General features: G+C 44.0%; 1 protein-coding gene across 1 annotated transcript; it reads right to left on the bottom strand.

Annotated features, from left to right (window-relative positions):
- Positions 1–2,413: 2,413 nt before the first annotated feature.
- On the bottom strand, positions 2,414–3,430 carry LOC110573430 (olfactory receptor 10J4-like). The gene is given in 1 exon segment (XM_021681926.1): positions 2,414–3,430. A coding segment is annotated over 1 exon segment (1,017 nt).
- Between the last annotated feature and the right edge of the window lie 14,516 nt (positions 3,431–17,946).

The following is a 17,946-nucleotide window of genomic DNA, read 5'->3' as shown; positions in this document are numbered from 1 at the left end:
AGGGAGTCTGGGGTAGGAACTGAGAGGGAAGGGAAGTGGTTTATTAACACATAGCAGGTATAGCCAGGAAGTGAATCTTGCAAGAACCTGGGAGAATAGGTTTTGTATGCTGAACTATGGGATCAGAGACTACTGAGTAGGGGAAGATGAGGGTAGGGGGGAGGGCCCATTGCAAAGTCCCTACCAGGAAGAGGGAGCTCATTCTCTGAGAACTCAGTTGTCAAAGCTGGCTGCATGTCCATATTAGGGTGACCTAGAGAGCAGTGAGTGGTGGGGGTGGGAAGTAGAGGAGGTGCTAACAGCTCAGCTGCTTCCCATGAGGCAGGAAATGTTATGCCCATAAGATTTTCATGTCCTCCCAATAACCTTGGAAGGTTGACCTTGCTGGCCCCAATGCACAGATAGGAAAGGAAGGCCAGCTAGGTTAAGTCACTTTCCTAGAACGCATGCTTATAATGGTGGGCCTAGGATTGGGACATGTACCTCTCTGGCCACAAAGCCTCCATCTATATAGTCTATAGAGGCTCCATCTGTAATATTACTGCATAAGTATCTCCTACCTTGGGTCATGAGGGTGGAGAAGTGGACGGGTACTGGGTTAGTAATCTGATGGGCATGAGCCCTATCACCCCGTCACCCTCCAGTGGTCTTTGGCCCACTTTATACTCTTTGCATCTTTAGGGCTGTGCTGAGTGGGGAAAGGATGCACCAAGGTTTTCAAGGGAGAAGCATATTACATTATGTAATTTCTGAACTTTCAGACTTATTTCCAAGACCCAAGGATGTTCTAGCAGGATTTGAGCTATGTGTAAATCCACAATGTATGGAGCTCTTTCTACAATTATTTTAAAGGAGAAGAGCTGGTTAAAATAATCATCATGAGCCCATAATGCAGCTACAGACTCTGGGGCTGGATTGCCTATTTTTGGGTCCTGATTAGGTTCCACATACTAGATCTGTGACCTTGAGGAATTTACTTTCTTTTCAGGCTTTAGGTTTCTCATCTGTAAAATAAGTTTAATAAAATATGTACCTCCTAGATTAATAGGATTAAAAAAGTGCTTAAATTAATGCTGGCTGTGTAGGATGCAGTCAATAAATGTACCAAAAGGGCTGTCGCAAGTGGGGACAAAGAACCCGAAAGTCATCTGGTAATAAAAGGAAAAGAGGGAGAAGAGAGCTGTCTGCTGTTGTCAGTGGTAGTTTAGTTGCCCATAGCTGTCCTCTTTCTCTCCTTTTCGTCCTTTTTGTTCTAACTACTGAGCAGCTGCTCTGTGCCAAGCACTGTTCTAGGTGCATCAGAAGCAGAGATACCGCCCAAGCAGTGGACCCGGAGTGATTGCCCGATAGATAGGGGCACCCCGACATGGGTCAGGTGACCTGAAGCAGAACCTGCCCCTGCCCCCGTGCGGGAGACGGAGGGTGTACACTCAGAAAATGGAGTGAGGGAAGCAGGTGGGATGGGGTAGAGGTCAGCCAGGATGTCGTCTCAGTCCCAGTCTCCCTGCAGCCTGATCTGATGGAACACTCTAGAGTTAGTCCCACCTTGAGGCATGGTGGGTGGCTTTTTGTACCTCCCGGGTGGGAGTGGGGTATGGTTCCCCCCTGAGAAAGCCTCCTTTCAGCCTGTGGTGATTGTCCAGAACAGGGCTGGGGGGGCGGCTAGGAGCGGTGGGCACTCCTGCATCTGTGTCGGCCGGGGTGGGGGTGCCAGCCCACGGCGGAGACCCGGGCAGAGCAGCCGGAGTTCCTTAAATCACCCAGATGTCCAGGGACGAGGGGGGATGGGATGTGAAAAATGGGGGCTCTTCTGCAACCCTCAATATCCAGGAAGCGACTTTTACGGTTTTTGCTTTATGCTTCTCAACCAATTTTTCAGCTGGCAATCAAAGCCTGTGTCTGACCTCGCTGTCTAGGGTCCACACAGGTAGGAGGAGGCTCACGGTAAATGAATGGAGTGATTTTTTTTTTTTTTTTTTTTTTACTGTCATATGAAATATAGCCTAGAAAGTGTTATGTGTAAATAATGGAGAACACTTGTTATTTCAGTGCTCCTGGTTTTCATGCTGAGGCCAGGTTCCGAGTCCACAAATTCCTGTGATAGATACTATATATTTTTCCCATCCTCACTACTAGCTCACTGTCCCTTATGCCAAGGGTAAAAGGAACAAGGTCTAACCTGATAGTACAGCTCCTGAATAGTCTTTCTCTTACTTGGTTTTCACCAAGCCTGGTAAGCCCATCTATTGGTCTTAGGACATCCCTCCATCTCTTATTCTTTTCCTTCCTTGTTTTACCCTATCCCCCTCCTCTCCAGTTGTTGCCTAGACCAGGTACCTGGTGCCTCTTAGCTGACAGGCTCCCTCACTGCACCCCTTCAGCAAACTGTTAGTTTTATGGAGACTGCCAGCACCTAAGAGAGGGGCTTTTTGCCTAAAGCTCTGAGCAAGACATCCTTGACCTCTTTGTTCCTCAGGCTGTATACAACAGGGCTCAGTAGGGGGGTGACAACCATGTAGGTCACGGAGATGAGTCTGTCCTGCAGGGAATTTTGGGATTTGGGTTTGAGGCAGATGAAGGAGGTACAGCCATAGTGGACGATGACCACAATGAGGTGGGAGGCGCAGGTAGCAAAAGCCTTTTTCCGGCCCTCAGCAGATGCTATCTTGAGGATGGTGGAGACCGTCGGGACATAGATGAAAATCAGCACCATGGGCAGAACAAGGACGTACAGACTGATGAGCAAAGTAATAAATTCTTTGATGGTGGTGTCAGCACAGGCCAACTTCATTAGGGGCTGGATGTCACAGAAGAAGTGGGAGATGATGTTGGCTTCATAGAAGGCCAGGCTGAACACAGAAGACACCTCAATGATGGCTGTGCTCAGGCCAATGCTCCAGGATCCACCTGCCAACTGTATACAGGTCTTTTTGCCCATGATGACCGAGTACCGTAGGGGGTTGCAGATGGCCACATAGCGGTCGTACCCCATGGCCGTGAGCAGGAAGCAGTTGTTGATGCCGAAGGTGAGGTAGAAGAAGAGCTGAGTGGTACAGTCTGGAACGGAGATGGCTTATTGGGGGCTCAGGAGACTGGACAATATCTGGGGGATGATGGCCACGGTGTAACAGGTCTCAGAAACGGACAGGACACTCAGGAAGAAGTACATGGGTGTGTGAAGCTGACGGTTGAGGCGGATAACCATCAAGATGATGGCATTGCTCATGAGGGTCAACAGGTACAAGACCAAAAAGACCACAAAGAGGATGAGTCTGTGCTGCCACCCAAAAATGGAAAAGCCTTCAAAGGTGAACTCTGTCACAGCAGTGAAGTTGGGTCTTGGCGTCAAGGAGAATCTGGGTCTGAAAGAGATGAAGCGGGAAGGTTGAACATCTAGGCTGGAAACAGGAGGCTGGTCCAGGGTCCTCATCGGCCATGTGCAAACATTCAGATTTGGTGTTGCTCCAGGTTTCCGAAGCTCTCTGTCTTCAGACACTGGCCGGGTTCTCCAGGACTTCCCAAGGTTCTGAGGGACCTGGCACTGGGGGCTGATGCAGGGGGTTGGGAAAGAGAGTAAATATGTGCAGAGAGTGGTAGAAGCACCTCACGTGCTTGGCTGGAGTAGATGCAGAGCAGAGAAGGCTCTAGTGCACAGTGTTGGATGTCCACCCCAGCTCACCTGCTTTAGTCCAGCTGCACCTGCCAGAGCCAGTTGTGAAGGGACACGCGTAAGACAAGAATTCAAGCCAGGGACAGATTGCGGTTGGAGGCACGCTTCTGGGAGGGAGGAGATCAGCTCCAGCTCTGCTCACAGCACAGAGCATTGCCTTCCTCATGGTTCAAGTTCAAAATCCAATGTCTAGAAGAGGCAGTGAGGAGACACTGCTTTTCCCCTTGATGAGAGTCTTGTGTGTGGACCCGGGACAGTCTGTGATCCAGAGCCTGCTCCTTGCTTCCTTCCTATGTTCCCCAAATACCACTGGTTTCAATACCCTCGTCCCCTTCTGTGTGGAGGGTCATTTCTGCTTGTTTTCTAGTCTCTAAATGCAGTAAAGCATCTGAAACATCCTAAAGGTTTGAAGTACCAGTAACTATAAGAAAACATTGATAAAAAGAACAAAATATTTAAGTTTATAGAAGTCTCTGGCTTTAACCCCAGCGTAAGTGGAGGGATGCTTTTCTTTGCTCACTTCATTTGTCTGCATTTACTCATCTATAAAATAGAATAATATATTCTCACAGTGTTACTATGGAGATCATATGAATTACTATGTGTAGAAAGCCAAGCATAGTTCTTGATACATAAGAGACCAACAGTACATTAAATTTCTGCTCCTTCACCCAACCTCCCCTTCCCCACTCCCTACTGGATTCTCGTATGTCAGACACCCCCTCCCCCAACACATGCACTCTTTCTCATGTTCATGGATGGTTCTTGTCATTGATTTCTTTAATCATTCACTTAGAAACCCAGTCCCCACTTCCCACCTCCTGTCCAGTTCTAGATTCTGAAATTTGGATGGAGCTAGGGCTGGTCTGGAGTCCAGACACCCCCATGAACAAACCCCAGCTCCACCTACTTCACGTGTGACCTTAGAAACATTTGTCCCTTCAGGCTGGAGTGTCTGCCCCTATAAGGTGAAGGCAGGACCGATCTCCACGACAGAGGGCTGATGGAAGAATTACATGACAAGATGGCTGGAAGGCATTTGGCAGAGGGTCCAATATACAGAAGGCCACCAATAAATGGTCACTATTGGTAAAGATGAGCACAGATGTCAAGATATGAATGTTGTAGGTCATTGTTTTTATCCTCACTTCTCCTCTCCCAAGCCTGGCTCAAGGTTAGAAGGTGGCTGGTCTTTAGCTAGAATGTATACAGCAGCTTGCAGGTTCAGGGTTGCTCTTCTAGATTTTGGAGGCAGCAGGAGGAGGAGGGGGCTGGGCAGGAAACATGTCAGCGGGGGAGCGGGTCCCCAGGACGGGGGAGGATGTGGGCTGGGCTGATGAGCCATCCCCAGTGCAGTGATTCTGCTGGCATACCCACGTCCCGGACCCCCTGCGTGGGCCCCTGCACTCATGAAGCCCTGATGTGTGAGCCTGGCCCCAGGTTGATATCTGGGGCAGGAAATGGTGGGGACTTCTACATTCAGGAAATAGGTTTTTTTCTGGTCTAAAGGGGACGATCAGGTTGACTCCATCAGAGTCCGAGGTTCCGTGGCTCGCCTCCAGGCCCGTACACCAGGAGCGTGATAGAGGGTGAGCGCTGGACGGCACGTTCCCAGTTCCCCTGGCTCACCCTGTGTGATGCCCTGAATGCTCTATTTTGGGCTCAATGGACCGATTAAGCCCTCTGAAAGTTCTGCCTGAGATTTTTTTAGGCTAATGTTTGGATAACCCTTTGAGTGATTTTTTTTTTTTTTTTGTATTTATAATGCTTTTTATTCCCAAAGTTTGATAGCATGGCTGTACGTTCATGTTTCCACTTGACAGAATTCCCAGGACAAAAGAGAGGAAGGGTGGCATCCATGGCAACAGAGCAGTGACGGTGAGGCCCCCCCCCAGTGAGACAAGAATCCCTGCTTTACGGAGTCACGGGGGGCGACTTAGCTCTCGCCAGGCCAGCTTCAGAGAGTCAGGCTTGAGAGCCAGACCCATGACAGCTAGTGCTCCCGCTCGGCTGGAGCAGGCGCAGATCCACAGAACCTTGTGAAGGGAGGCCCAGGAGGCGGTCTGAGAACCCACCAGGCCCTGTCGGTTAATTCCTCTCCTGATTGGCCCTATGTAGGAGAAGCAGAAAGCAGCACCAGGCTCTCCAGTGCCTTCCATAGCCCTGCCCCTTAAGTGTGGATCGTAGGCTGTGAGGGAGGACGGTGTTCCTGGACTCGGGGGGGGGTCTCTCCCCAAAGCCACAGTGACTATCCCCAAGACAGCCGTAGCAGCAAGATCCAAATCTCCTGATGTCTGGGGATCTCATTAGACAGGGGGCTCATCGGCCCAATCCCACAGAGCGTGTGTGTGCAGGCAGCCTGGGGTTTCCCACAGGAGCGAAGCCTTTGCGTCAGGGCGCCGTCCTGCTCTGCTAAGTAGATGGAGAGGAGCCCTTGGCTCAGGACCCAGCGGTGTTTAAGGGTGCGGCTTTATTAGGCAAGCCACTCACACTCGGGTCTCCGCGGCCCCTTCCAATTCGAACGTTCTGGAACTGTGACTCATTCACTCTTAGACGCTTTCAACAAGTACTCGCGGAGCACAGCCCACGAGCCAGGTGCAGGGAACAGAGCAGAAACCGGGGCCGCGGCATCTGTGCCGCGTGTGAGCAGCCCTGCTTTGCACGCCCCCCTCCAGAGCATCGCCGCGTATGGCCAGGGAAAGCGGAGGACCTCGTCCTGAGGAAGGTGATGCAAAGGGAGGCCTGCCTGGAGTCACTCCTGCCTCTCCTACATCTGCCCCCACATTTGTGCCGACAGCAGACCCAGCCTTATTTGCCTTTCCCGCCGTGAGCCCCCGACAGGCCTTCCCACAGGTTGAAGGCAGATCAGACCCCAGATCCACCAGCTTCCCTGGGACTTTGGCTCCTGGGTGTTTCCTAGTTCTGGTGCCTGCTCTGTGCCTTTCTCTTAGACACCTGTCAAAGTAGGAGAGGCTCCCTTTCTAAGAACCAGCAGACTGAGGCATGAGTACTTGAAAGAAGGGCAGTTTATTAATCTCTCATGGCCCCAAAGCATTGACTCGGGAGAACCTGGAACCACTTGGCCTCATAAGCCATTAAGACCAGGGAGCCCCACAGTGGAGAGAGAGACGTATGTAGAGTATTTACCACTGCTGGGGGGCCCAGGGTGCAGCCTTGCTGGACCATGGAAACCGTCTGCAGGGCACCTACAGGAAAGCTTGGGGGGGGGGGGCAGCAGGTTTTACCAAGACCTGAAGATAATCAGTTAATTGTCCATGTCCCTCCTTTGCAGGTTTTCCAGTAGTTCCATTCAAATATTTATGCAGCTCTTTGGAATTAGAAATACAAGAGATTTGAAACCCATGAGAAAGAAAAGGAAACCCTGATATATTGAAATTATGAACTGGAAAACGAGTACATTTTTAGAAAATGGAGGATTCTTAGTGTATGTTTATCTGACATAAGATGAGTTTAGATGTAAAAAGACTGAAAAATCTGGAGTGGATGGCGTTTTTTTCTGAGAAGGGAGAAAATACATTGATTACATCATCTGTCTATTTTGGCAGTTTTGTCTTTTCCGTTCTGACTTTTTATATCTCGTTGCACCCAGTGATGAGCTATCATATAGTATCAAATGCTAGCCATTTTAGGGGCATTTTTCCTTTTTTCAAATTTTAACTGAAATGCTTCTCATGGGGCACCAGGGTGGCTCATTTGGTTAAGCATCCCACTCTTGGTTTTGGCTCAGGTTGTGATCCCAGAGTCCTGAGATTGAGCCCCACATGAGGCTCTGCGCTCTGCTGGGACTCTGCTTGAGATTCTCTCTCTGCCTCTGCCCCTCCCTCTCACGCTCCTGCGCTTGCTCATGCGTGCTCTCTCTCTCAAATCTTTAAAGTGCTTCTCATGCTTTAGTCCCCATGAAAGGGGATGCTTGCTGTACATCCCTGACAGATGCCCTCTATCAGACGAAGGAGGTTCCCTTCTATTCCCGGTCTATCTGCAAGTTTATCACGAGTAGGCTACTAAATTTTCAGCTGCTTCCTTTTCTATATCCATGGATACAATTATATGCTTTTTACTCTTTAATTGGTTAGGGTGGTGAATTACATTAAGAGATTTTTCTAACGTTCATGCGTTCATTTTTAAGGAAAACTCTTAGTCAAAGACCAAGACCAATATACCCCATTGAATTCAATTAGCTATTTTTTCATCTACCCATTATTTGCCAATAATTATCTCTTAAATATTTTTCTCTTTGCCTATTTTTGGTACCAAACGTTTGCAATTAGCAATGTTTTTAAATGCTGGGGAAATTTTACGCCTTCTGTAAGCTCTGAACCTGGTATCTTTTCTTGTTTGTTTTTTTTGAAAGGGTAGATTTTTTTTTTTGCACTGCTTTTCCATTTTTGTAGAGTTATTAGTCTAATAAATTTTTTATTCTTGGTATAATTATGGTAATTTATATCTTCCTATGAGTTTGCCCATTTTATGTACTTTTTCAAATATTTAAAGTTGTTTCAAGTATGTTTTTATAGTTATTTTATGTGTACCTGCCCTTGTGGCCTTTTTTCCTGATTTTGCTTTGTCTGTCTGATTTATCTTCATTGTAGAAGGTTGTTTTAAATTGATCTTTCCAAAGATTCCAAGTTTTAAAAAATAACATTTCTGGGGGAACCCTCCTACACTGTTAGTGGGAATGCAAGCTGGTGCAGCCACTCTGGAAAACAGTATGGAGGTTCCTCAAAAAGTTGAAAATAGAGCTACCATGTGACCCAGCAATTGCACTACTGGGTATTTACTCCAAAGGTACAAATGTAGTGATCTGAAGGGGTACATGCACCCCAGTGTTTATAGTAGCAATGTCCACGATAGCCAAACTGTGGAAAGAGCCAAGATGTCCATCGACAGATGAATGGATAAAGAAGATGTGGTATATGTATACAATGGAATATTATGCAGCCATCAAAAAACAAAATCTTGCCATTTGCAACAATGTGGATGGAACTAGAGGGTGTTATGCTGAGCGAAGTCAGTCAATCAGGGAAAGACAAGTATTATATGACCTCACTAATATGAGGAATTCTTTATCTCAGGAAACAAACTGAGGGTTGCTGGAGTGGTGGGGGGGTGGGAGGGATGGGGTGGCTGGGTGATAGACATTGGGGAGGGTCTGTGCTATGGTGAGCGCTGTGAATTGTGCAAGACTGTTGAATCACAGATCTGTACCTCTGAAACAAATAATGCAATATATGTTAAAAATAGGGAAAAATGAAGGGGCGGGGAATCGGAGGGGGAGATGAATCATGAGAGACTATAGACTCTGAGAAACAAACAGGGTTTTAGAGGGGAGGGGGTTGGGGGGATGGGTTAGCCTGGTGATGGGTATTAAGGAGGACACACATTGAAAGGAGCACTGGGTGTTATATGCAAACAATGAATCATGGAACACTACATCAAAAACTAATGTATGGTGACTAACAACATAAAATAAAATTAAAAAAATAACATTTCTGTTGTTTCATGTTTACTTTGGTATTTTAAATTCTACTTCGTTATATTTTTCTACTTCCTTTGGGTTTATTTTGTTCTTTTCTAAGCTTTTTGGATTGGAATTTTTTATTTATCTTCCCTCTTACAGTAAATATATAAAGCTATAAATTTCTGAGAACTGCTCTGGATGTTCCTCATTTATTTTGATATGTAGTGCTTCTGTTTTAAGTTGTAGTACTGTGTATTTAAAAAATTTTGTTTCTATGTCGTCTTTAACTCTGTTTACTTAGATGTTTCTGAACAGAATAAGCGTGAGGTAAGAGTCAAGAGCTCAGATCCTGGAGTCACAGAGCTGGGTTTCTTTCTCTCCGTCCCTCTTTGGGGGAGTTGTTCCTTCTCTCCTTGTCTCCATTGCCTCGTTTGTAAGATGTGGGGAATGATAGTACTTCCTCAAACAGCTGTTATAAAGATTGAATGAGTAAATATTTGAAGGTGCTTAGAATAATGGCTGGCATGTAAGTGTTTATGAAGTAAATATTCCCATCTAAGAGGAGGGGTAATCAAGGGTTTGACTACTTTTTTGGGAAGGGGCTTGATTTCTTAATGCATTGTGGTCAATGAAAATTATTTATATAATACCAATATTTCACAATTTATTGAGGCGTCCTGTGGGGTCAGGATAGTGACCATTCTCAGTAAGAAGGTTAGGCTTTTAGATCAGGCTTGTTAATTGTTCTTCTGCCCTTTTTAGCTCCATTGACCCATTGATTGTTTTATTAGTTTCAGAGAGAACTGTGTGACTATCTCCTGTGATTGGGTATTAAATTTCTTCCAGTAGTTTTATCAATTTTTGCATAATATAAAGTGAAGCAAGGCTGTTAGGACCTTATAAATTCATGAATGGAATAATATCCTGGCGAATTATTTTGCTTATCAATAGTCTAGGTCCTTTACTGGTTTTCACTTGGTATACGATTCTGTCTGATGCTAGTGATACATCAACTTTTTTTTGTCAGCATGTTCCTGGATTCCATTTCAACCTCTTCATTTTCAACCTGTTTCATTTTATTTTAATAGTGTAGTGTCAGATTATTAAAATTCAGTCTGAGAGCCTTTTTGTTTCAATTGATTAACTTAATCCCCTCACATCTTTTATAATTAGAGATATTGCTGAGTATTACTGTCATCCTCTATTTTCCGTTTACTACGATTTCTTACTCTGTTTGTTTCTTCGCCAGGCTTTTGTTTGACTGATTCATTTTCTGGTTATATGTACACCATTTCTAGTCATCCAAAAGTCAAACTGAATTTTTACAATTGAATTTAGTTTTTATAAATAATACAAATGCAGAATTAAAAATACAAAATGGCACTTCATTATTAAAACAGTTCTCTATCCACCCATGATTCTAGCCTCTTAGAAGTCAGCTCTTCTGCCTCCTTCTCAGGGTATTCACCTCCATATTTCTGCTGCTTCTATTTTATGTAAAATGCCTATAATTCTATTTCTTAATTCCTAGATTTTAGGCATCCTCTCTTGCCTTCCCAGCTTGCTCACACTATTACACATGAACACAGACATACCCACATACTTCTCCTGTCATCCTCCCACTAAAAATTAAATCTGTTTTGAGAACATACGTCATTATAATATGCAAATATTATTCTGAGCCATGTAGCATACTGTAAGTCTGTCTCTTCCAGTGCAACTTTTGTTTTCTCAATTTTAGTAATTGGACCCTCTTGTCAGTTTTGAAGTATCTATAATTCAATTTTTTTTTTTTAACCAGAACAGCAAAACATTTTCCCAAAACTAGTTACATATGGTCAAACATATCTAGTCATTTCTGTCTGTCTAGATGGATGTCCATCCATCTCTGTCTAGCTTGCTGGGTAGCTTCTTTTTGTCTTAAGACCACTGCTCTGCCGTCCTCTTTCCTCCAGCTCCAGTCTGGCTTGGGGCTTTGTGGGAGTGCTGTAGGGCTCCTTCACCAGCATTCTCTCTCCCACCCTGACCCCTAGCTTTATTAAAGTAAAATTAACAAATAGAAACTGTGTATGTCTAAGGTATACAATGTGATGATTTGATCTATACCTTGTCAAAGGATTAGCACAATCAAGCTAGTTAACACATCCACCACTGTGTGTGTGTGTGTGTGTGTGTGTGTGTGTGGTGAGAACACTTAAGATCTCTCCTAGCAAATTTCAGGTATATGGTACGGCATTATTTGCTGTAGTCACCATACTGCACAGTCGATCCCTCAAACTTACTTATTTCATAACTGAAAGTTTGTATCTTTTGACCAACATCTGCCCAGCTCTCCCAGCCCCTGGCAACTACCATTCTACTCTGCTCCTGTCACCTTAGTGTTTTTAAATTCCACATGAGATCATACAGAGATCATACAGTATTTCTTTCTGTGTTTGGCTTATTTCACTTACTGTAATGTTCTCTGGGTCATTCATGTTGTTGCGAAGGTCAGCATTTCCTCCTCTTTTATGGCTGGATGATATGAGTGTGTGCATGTGTGTGTGCATGCACACCTGTAGTCTCCCACATCCTCTTTATCCATTCATCTGTTGATGGACACTCAGGTTGTTTCGAGGTCTTGGCTGTTGTGAGTAATGCAGTGCTGAACACGGGGGTGCAGCTCTCTCTCTACAGATCACCCACTGTGCGTATTCTGGAAGAGCCATATTTAGCGAATTAAGAAAATGGGAATAAAGCCACTGTCAAGAGCTATGAAGCGTCTGAGCTTTACCTTAGCTGCAAGTTATCCTGACGCCCTGTCATGGAGGCAGGTGGAGGACCCAGGCTGTTGGGTCTGAGACGAAAGACGACATTCCTCTTAGCCATGGTAGTGACATGGGCGGGCACTGGTTCTTTGAGCTCTGGTTCTCACACAGGTACAGAAAGAGGGCCAGGAAACACTTGAACATGCGAGGAGTTGCATGAGAAAAGTGGAACTCTGAGCTTGGGGAACCCGAGTCTGCTTTAATGCTAGCGATGGAGAGATACAGTGGCATCCAGAAGGGAAGGAGGAAGATGTCTGTGATGACAGGTGGGGGTGAATGTTGGCTTCTGGAATGAAGTGCCGATGCACGGAGTCTTACCTCTGAGGGAAAAGCAGTGTGGCTTTTATATGGGGGGTGTATTCTTAAGAGGCTGGATGAACCATTTGCTGTATAAATAAAAACAATAATGTATTTGGGTTTTAAAATTTGGAAAGGCTCTTTAATATTTGAACCATTAAAGTAACAGAGAATCTTTATTATGTTTAGATTAGAGGCAGGTAATAAAGGTCGAGATAGATGGTTATCTATCTTAATAGAAATGCATATACTCAAAGACATGAAGGTAAGAAGTCAATGAAAATAAATGGCAGGAATTTCTTTGCAGCTGGCAGGAAGAGGGAATGAGAAAATGTAAAATAATACATTTAAGAGGAGAGCAGAGAGTATGATTAATGCATAAACTCCTGAGCTATTAATTTAAAAGAAAGTAGGATTTGAAACCACTGTGGGCAATTTCTAAGTATATAGGCCTGAAAGATTTAAAAAAATCACACAAAACTGGGTTTCATCAGGGAGCAGTACAAATAAAAGACCCCTCACACATCCTTGGTTCTCTTCCATGCCTGTGGGGGGACCCCCCATCCACGCCACCGGAGAAGAGCTGGGAAATGCCCTTGGGACAGTGGAAAGGGGCTCCTGTGTGCAGGTAGCCTGATAAGGCAGAGACTCTGAGGTCCACAGTGGCAGAAGCCGAGAAGGGATGTGTCATGTCAGTCTATTAGGAATGGTGTGAACAGAGCTAATGCAGGCTCATTCAGCTCTCACAATAGTAGAAAGTGCATAATGACATACTTGGTTCAAATTCAATCTTTGTATTTTGGAAAATCCCACACACTGAGGCACCGTTCAACCCCAAATTCTCAGCTGGGTTTCTCTTCCTTACAGGAGGCTCCAGGGACTCAGCCTCCTTAAAGCTGCTACAAACCCCATGGCCCTAGACTCATTCAGAACCACTCTTCATTTCCTAAATGTGACATGATCATCCCTAACAGTGATGATAACCATGGCCGACATTTTTGGAGATCTTACTGTGTCCGTCATTTTGCTTAATGGCTTATGCTTTAACCTATTTGAGCCTTACGGTATTCAGAGCTAAGTACTAAAGTTACCCATCATATAGATGAGGACAGTGTGTTATGGAGATGATTGGACCCTGCCCAAGGTGAAATAAGATTCAGTGGTAGTACCTTCTGGCTCTGGAACCTTTCCTTAACCACTGACCTGTAGTGATTCTCTTGCTGCTTCATCTAAATCTTTCTAAATGCTGATTCCTCTAACCAGATGCCCCCCTGTGACCCATGCATTGGTCACCTTTCCCTTACTAGTTTGGATAACCTCTTCTCTAGTGGGTTGTGACCCTTGGTCTGAGTTAGGTGCTCTTGTCTTAGGCTTCTATAGCATCCTGTACTCATCCCCATCATAGTACCCATTATTCTGCCCATCATTCCCATTTATTTTTCTCCCTTAATGGTGTTTCCAGTTCCTTAACATCAGAGACTCTAATTCATTTATTCATTCAATAAATGTTTGTTGAGATACTAGTGGACTAGCCATTAGTCCACTAGTCCATTAGCAACTATGGACTAGCCATTGCATCCGTAGATCCTGTCACGTGGTAGGGGATTAGAAAATGTTTGAACAAATAAATGCTCTTTTGGGGGATTCCTCTCCCCTTAAGATTAATTGCGAATTTTATTGCTGATCTCACAGAGAAAGACGGGTTGAAAGCATAGCCACATTGAATAAGTTATAGAATGGATTGTACTCCTACAAGCTTCCTGTGAATATTGCCTTTTATCTTTAGCTTCCAGTCCCCACTCCAAAATCACTGGCAGTTTTCCTGGTGAAGCACCGGGTATGTAGTGTCAGTTATGGTGGGAAACCTCAAGCTTTAGATGTACTTAGTTTACTTAGATAGCGTTTACTAGGTTTTCTAAACACTCTGCATATATTAACTACTTTGATCCTCACAACTCTGAAGATGTTGCTGTCATTAAGCCCACTTCAGAGATAAACAGACAGAAGTGACTTCCCTGTGGGGACATTGCTAGAAGGAAAGCGGATTCAGTCCCAGGCAGTGTGGCTCCAGATCGAAGCTTTCACTTGCAGAGCCTTCTTGCCTCTCACTACACTCTCTTTCCTCTTTGAGACCTAATGATAGGAAATTGCATCCTGACACCTTCTTTGTGAGACATCACTTGGTAAGAAATTGTACAGAGAGAAATGTGACACTCTATCAAAGTTTAGTATGCTCCTAGCATTTGACTTTGCATTTCACTTTCTTGTGTTCATTTAAGTATGAAATGACATGTTTATAGTTGTCTATTATAGAATTGTTTATATTATATGGCAACAGCTGGAAAAAAAATCTGTCAGCAGTAAGTTGAGTTAATAATGACCTATCTATAAAATGGAAAATTATATCACCATTAAAAAAATTCAGACGAATCTTTAAGTACTCTCTGGAAGGGCACCCAAGATATTTTATTAACTATAGTAGGGAAAGTATGAATGTGTATATGAGCACATGTATGCTTGTGTATTAGCCTGTATTGGAAGGCATATCTGCATAATTACATTCTGTGTCTTTCCTGGACATGGGATGGAAGGGGGAAAGGAGGGTGCATGCTTACTGACTATATTAACATGACTCTGCCTTTTGTTTGTTTTCAATAGTACAACTTTACTATTCTTCATCAGCATGGCGTTACTATTCCAAACAGTCCTTGCCCAGGAAGACAAAAGTTGTGAACTTTATTGTTCTTATGAACCTTCACAAGAAAAAATTCAGGTCAGTGACCATCAAACTCTTCAGCTTTTTAATAGCATCAAATAACTGTTAACTCTCTAAGGCACTAGAAACCCTTACCTCAAAACTCTTGCTTTATTGAGCCCACAAATCCTAAAGTATTATATCGTAGTACTCACCCAGTCCTAATTAAGCCCCTGAGTTGAAAAACTGATTATATACCTCACCCTAAACCATCAGGAATAGCCTTTTCACTCCCCTCTAGTAGATACTAATACTCTGTCAAGGTCATACTCCTATATCAAGATAGGAGTAAACTCAGTTTTGTTTATCAACAGGTTATTTTGGTGATATATTCAGAGTCAGCATTCTAAAAGAGGAAGGAAGTTGAAGGCAGACTAATATTTAACTAGAACCTGTTTTAGTTTTTGTACAGTGTTGTGTATTACCTATTCAAAAACCATTGGAAGGAGGGATGAATGGGAGAACCTAAGGTGCTCAGTAGAAGCACTTCAGGAAAGAATGTAAAACACCCAGATATAAGTCCTTTGTCATTTCAATTTGTAGGGTCAGAGTAGGAGCAACCGACTGAGAAAGAGCATCTGTGATAAAATGAGTTAAAAAGAAACAAAATTCTTTATACTTCTTAGATAGAAGCAGGGTCATTAGTGGAAGAAGGGTAGAGGAGGGGTACCTTTTATGTTGACATGTGTGATTCAGTTCCACGAATGCTAGAACAGCTGGGAGCAAGACACAAGTACACTTTAATGCCCCTATATTGAGCTCATTGTTCCTAGAAAAACAGTCTGTCTTTGGAAGGGAGGGGAGGCTCCCTTTACAGGGTAGAACCACCTTGCCACTCTGGCATGCCATTGCCGCCTCAATAAATCCAGTAGTCTGGGCCCCATCTGGAGAGACAGGGCGGTTCAGGAGAGAAGGTGCAGAGGAGAGCCGGAGATGAAGCTGGAAATCCAACACACATTGCCTTCTCCGAAGACATTTGGTTGTATCTTCCTCCTTCAGTGTCTGCTGTGGCCAATCTCCCTCCCAAGTGGTGAGGAGAAACATTATGCATCCAAGAGACTCCCCACCCACCCCCCAAGAAAAGGGAAACACAAAGACAGCCACATGTAGAAATAGTACAAGCTGTTGACAGATAAAGAAAAATCGTGAAATCAAGAAATAAATGACTCCTCACACACAAGGGAACTGAAATAAAATTAGCAGCTGACTTGTGGGACAGTGGAGTCCACAGTCAATGGGATAACACATTTAAATGGCTGGGGGAAAAGAAAACATTATCAATGTTTGTTTTTTGCAAGCTTTTTTTTTTTTAAATTTATTTATTTATTTATTTAAATTTTATTATGTCACCATACAATACATCATTAGTTTTTGATGTAGTGATCCATGATCCATTGTTTTCATATAACACCCAGTGCTCCATGCAGTATGTGCCCTCCTTAATACCTATCACTGGGCTAACCAATCCCCCCTCCCCTCTAAAACCCTGTTTGTTTCTCAGAGTCCATAGTCCCTCATGGTTCATCTCTCCCTCTGATTTCCACCCCCTTCATCTTTCCCTAATGTCCTCCATGCTATTCCTTATGTTCCACAAATAAGTGAAACCATATGATAATTGACTTTCCCTGCTTGACTTATTTCATGTAGCATAATCTCCTCCAGTCCTACCCATGTTGTTGTAAAAGTTGGGTATTCATCCTTTCTGATGGCTGAGTAATATTCCATTGTATATATGGACCACATCTTCTTTATCCATTCATCTATTGAAGGGCATCTCGGCTCTTTCCACAGTTTGGCTATTGCGGACATTGCTGCTATGAACATTGGGGTGCATATGGCCCTTCTTTTCACTACATCTGTGTTTTTGGGGTAAATACCCAACAGTGCAATTGCTGGGTCATAGGGTAGCTCTATTTTTAAATTTTTGAGGAACCTCCACACTGTTTTCCAAAGTGGCTGTACCAACTTGCATTCTCACCAACAGTGTAAGAGGGTTCCCCTTTCTCCACAACCTCTCCAACATTTATTGTTTCTTTCCCTGTCCATTTTTGCCATTCTAACTGGTAAGGTGGTATCTCAGTGTGGTTTTGATTTGGATTTCCCTGATGGCTAATGATGATGAACATTTTTTCATGTGTCTGTTAGCCATTTGTATGTCTTCTTCAGAGAAGTGTCTTTTCATCTCTTCTGCCCACTTTTTGACTTGATTATTTGTTTTTTGGGTGTCGAGTTTGAGAAGTTCTTTATAGATCTTGGATACCAGCCCTTTATCTGTTTACACTCATGAAAGAAATTGAAGAAGACACAAAAAGATAGAAAAATATTCCATGCTCATGGATCAGAAGAATAAACATTGTTAAAATGTTTATGCTACCCAGAGCAATCTATACCTTCAATGCCATCCCGATCAAAATTCCAATGACATTTTTCAAAGTGCTGGAACAAACAATCCTAAAATTTGTATGGAATCAGAAAAGACCCCGAATCGCCAAGGAAATGTTGAAAAAGAAATGCAAGCTTTGGGGCGCCTGGGTGGCTCAGTCATTAAGCGTCTGCCTTCGGCTCAGGTCATGATCCCAGGGTCCTGGGATCAGTGGGAAGCCTGCTTCTCCCTCTCCCACTCCCCCTGCTTGTGTTCCCTCTCTCGCTGTGTCTCTCTCTCTCTCTCTCTCTGTCAAATAAATAAATAAAAAAATCTTTAAAAAAAATGCAAGCTTTATTTTAAAAGAGATGTTTAAGTACCCAAACAGAAAACATGGCTTGGGGGGCGGGGAAGGGGAAGAGATGTGAATAAATGGGAGCCACAGGTTGTCTATAGGAAGGGGGATCCCAGCTGCCTCTTCAGTATAGCCTGAAGCTTTCAGAGAGGAATGCCCAAGGGCTTGAGATCAAGAATTCTGTATTTGGCAAAACTACCATTCAAAAATGATGGTGAAAG

This window comes from Neomonachus schauinslandi, chromosome 6 (genome assembly GCF_002201575.2).
Source record: "Neomonachus schauinslandi chromosome 6, ASM220157v2, whole genome shotgun sequence".
NCBI classification, from domain to species: domain Eukaryota; kingdom Metazoa; phylum Chordata; class Mammalia; order Carnivora; family Phocidae; genus Neomonachus; species Neomonachus schauinslandi.
Note: the sequence above shows the minus strand (reverse complement) of the source record. Positions and strands in the feature narration are given on the sequence as shown.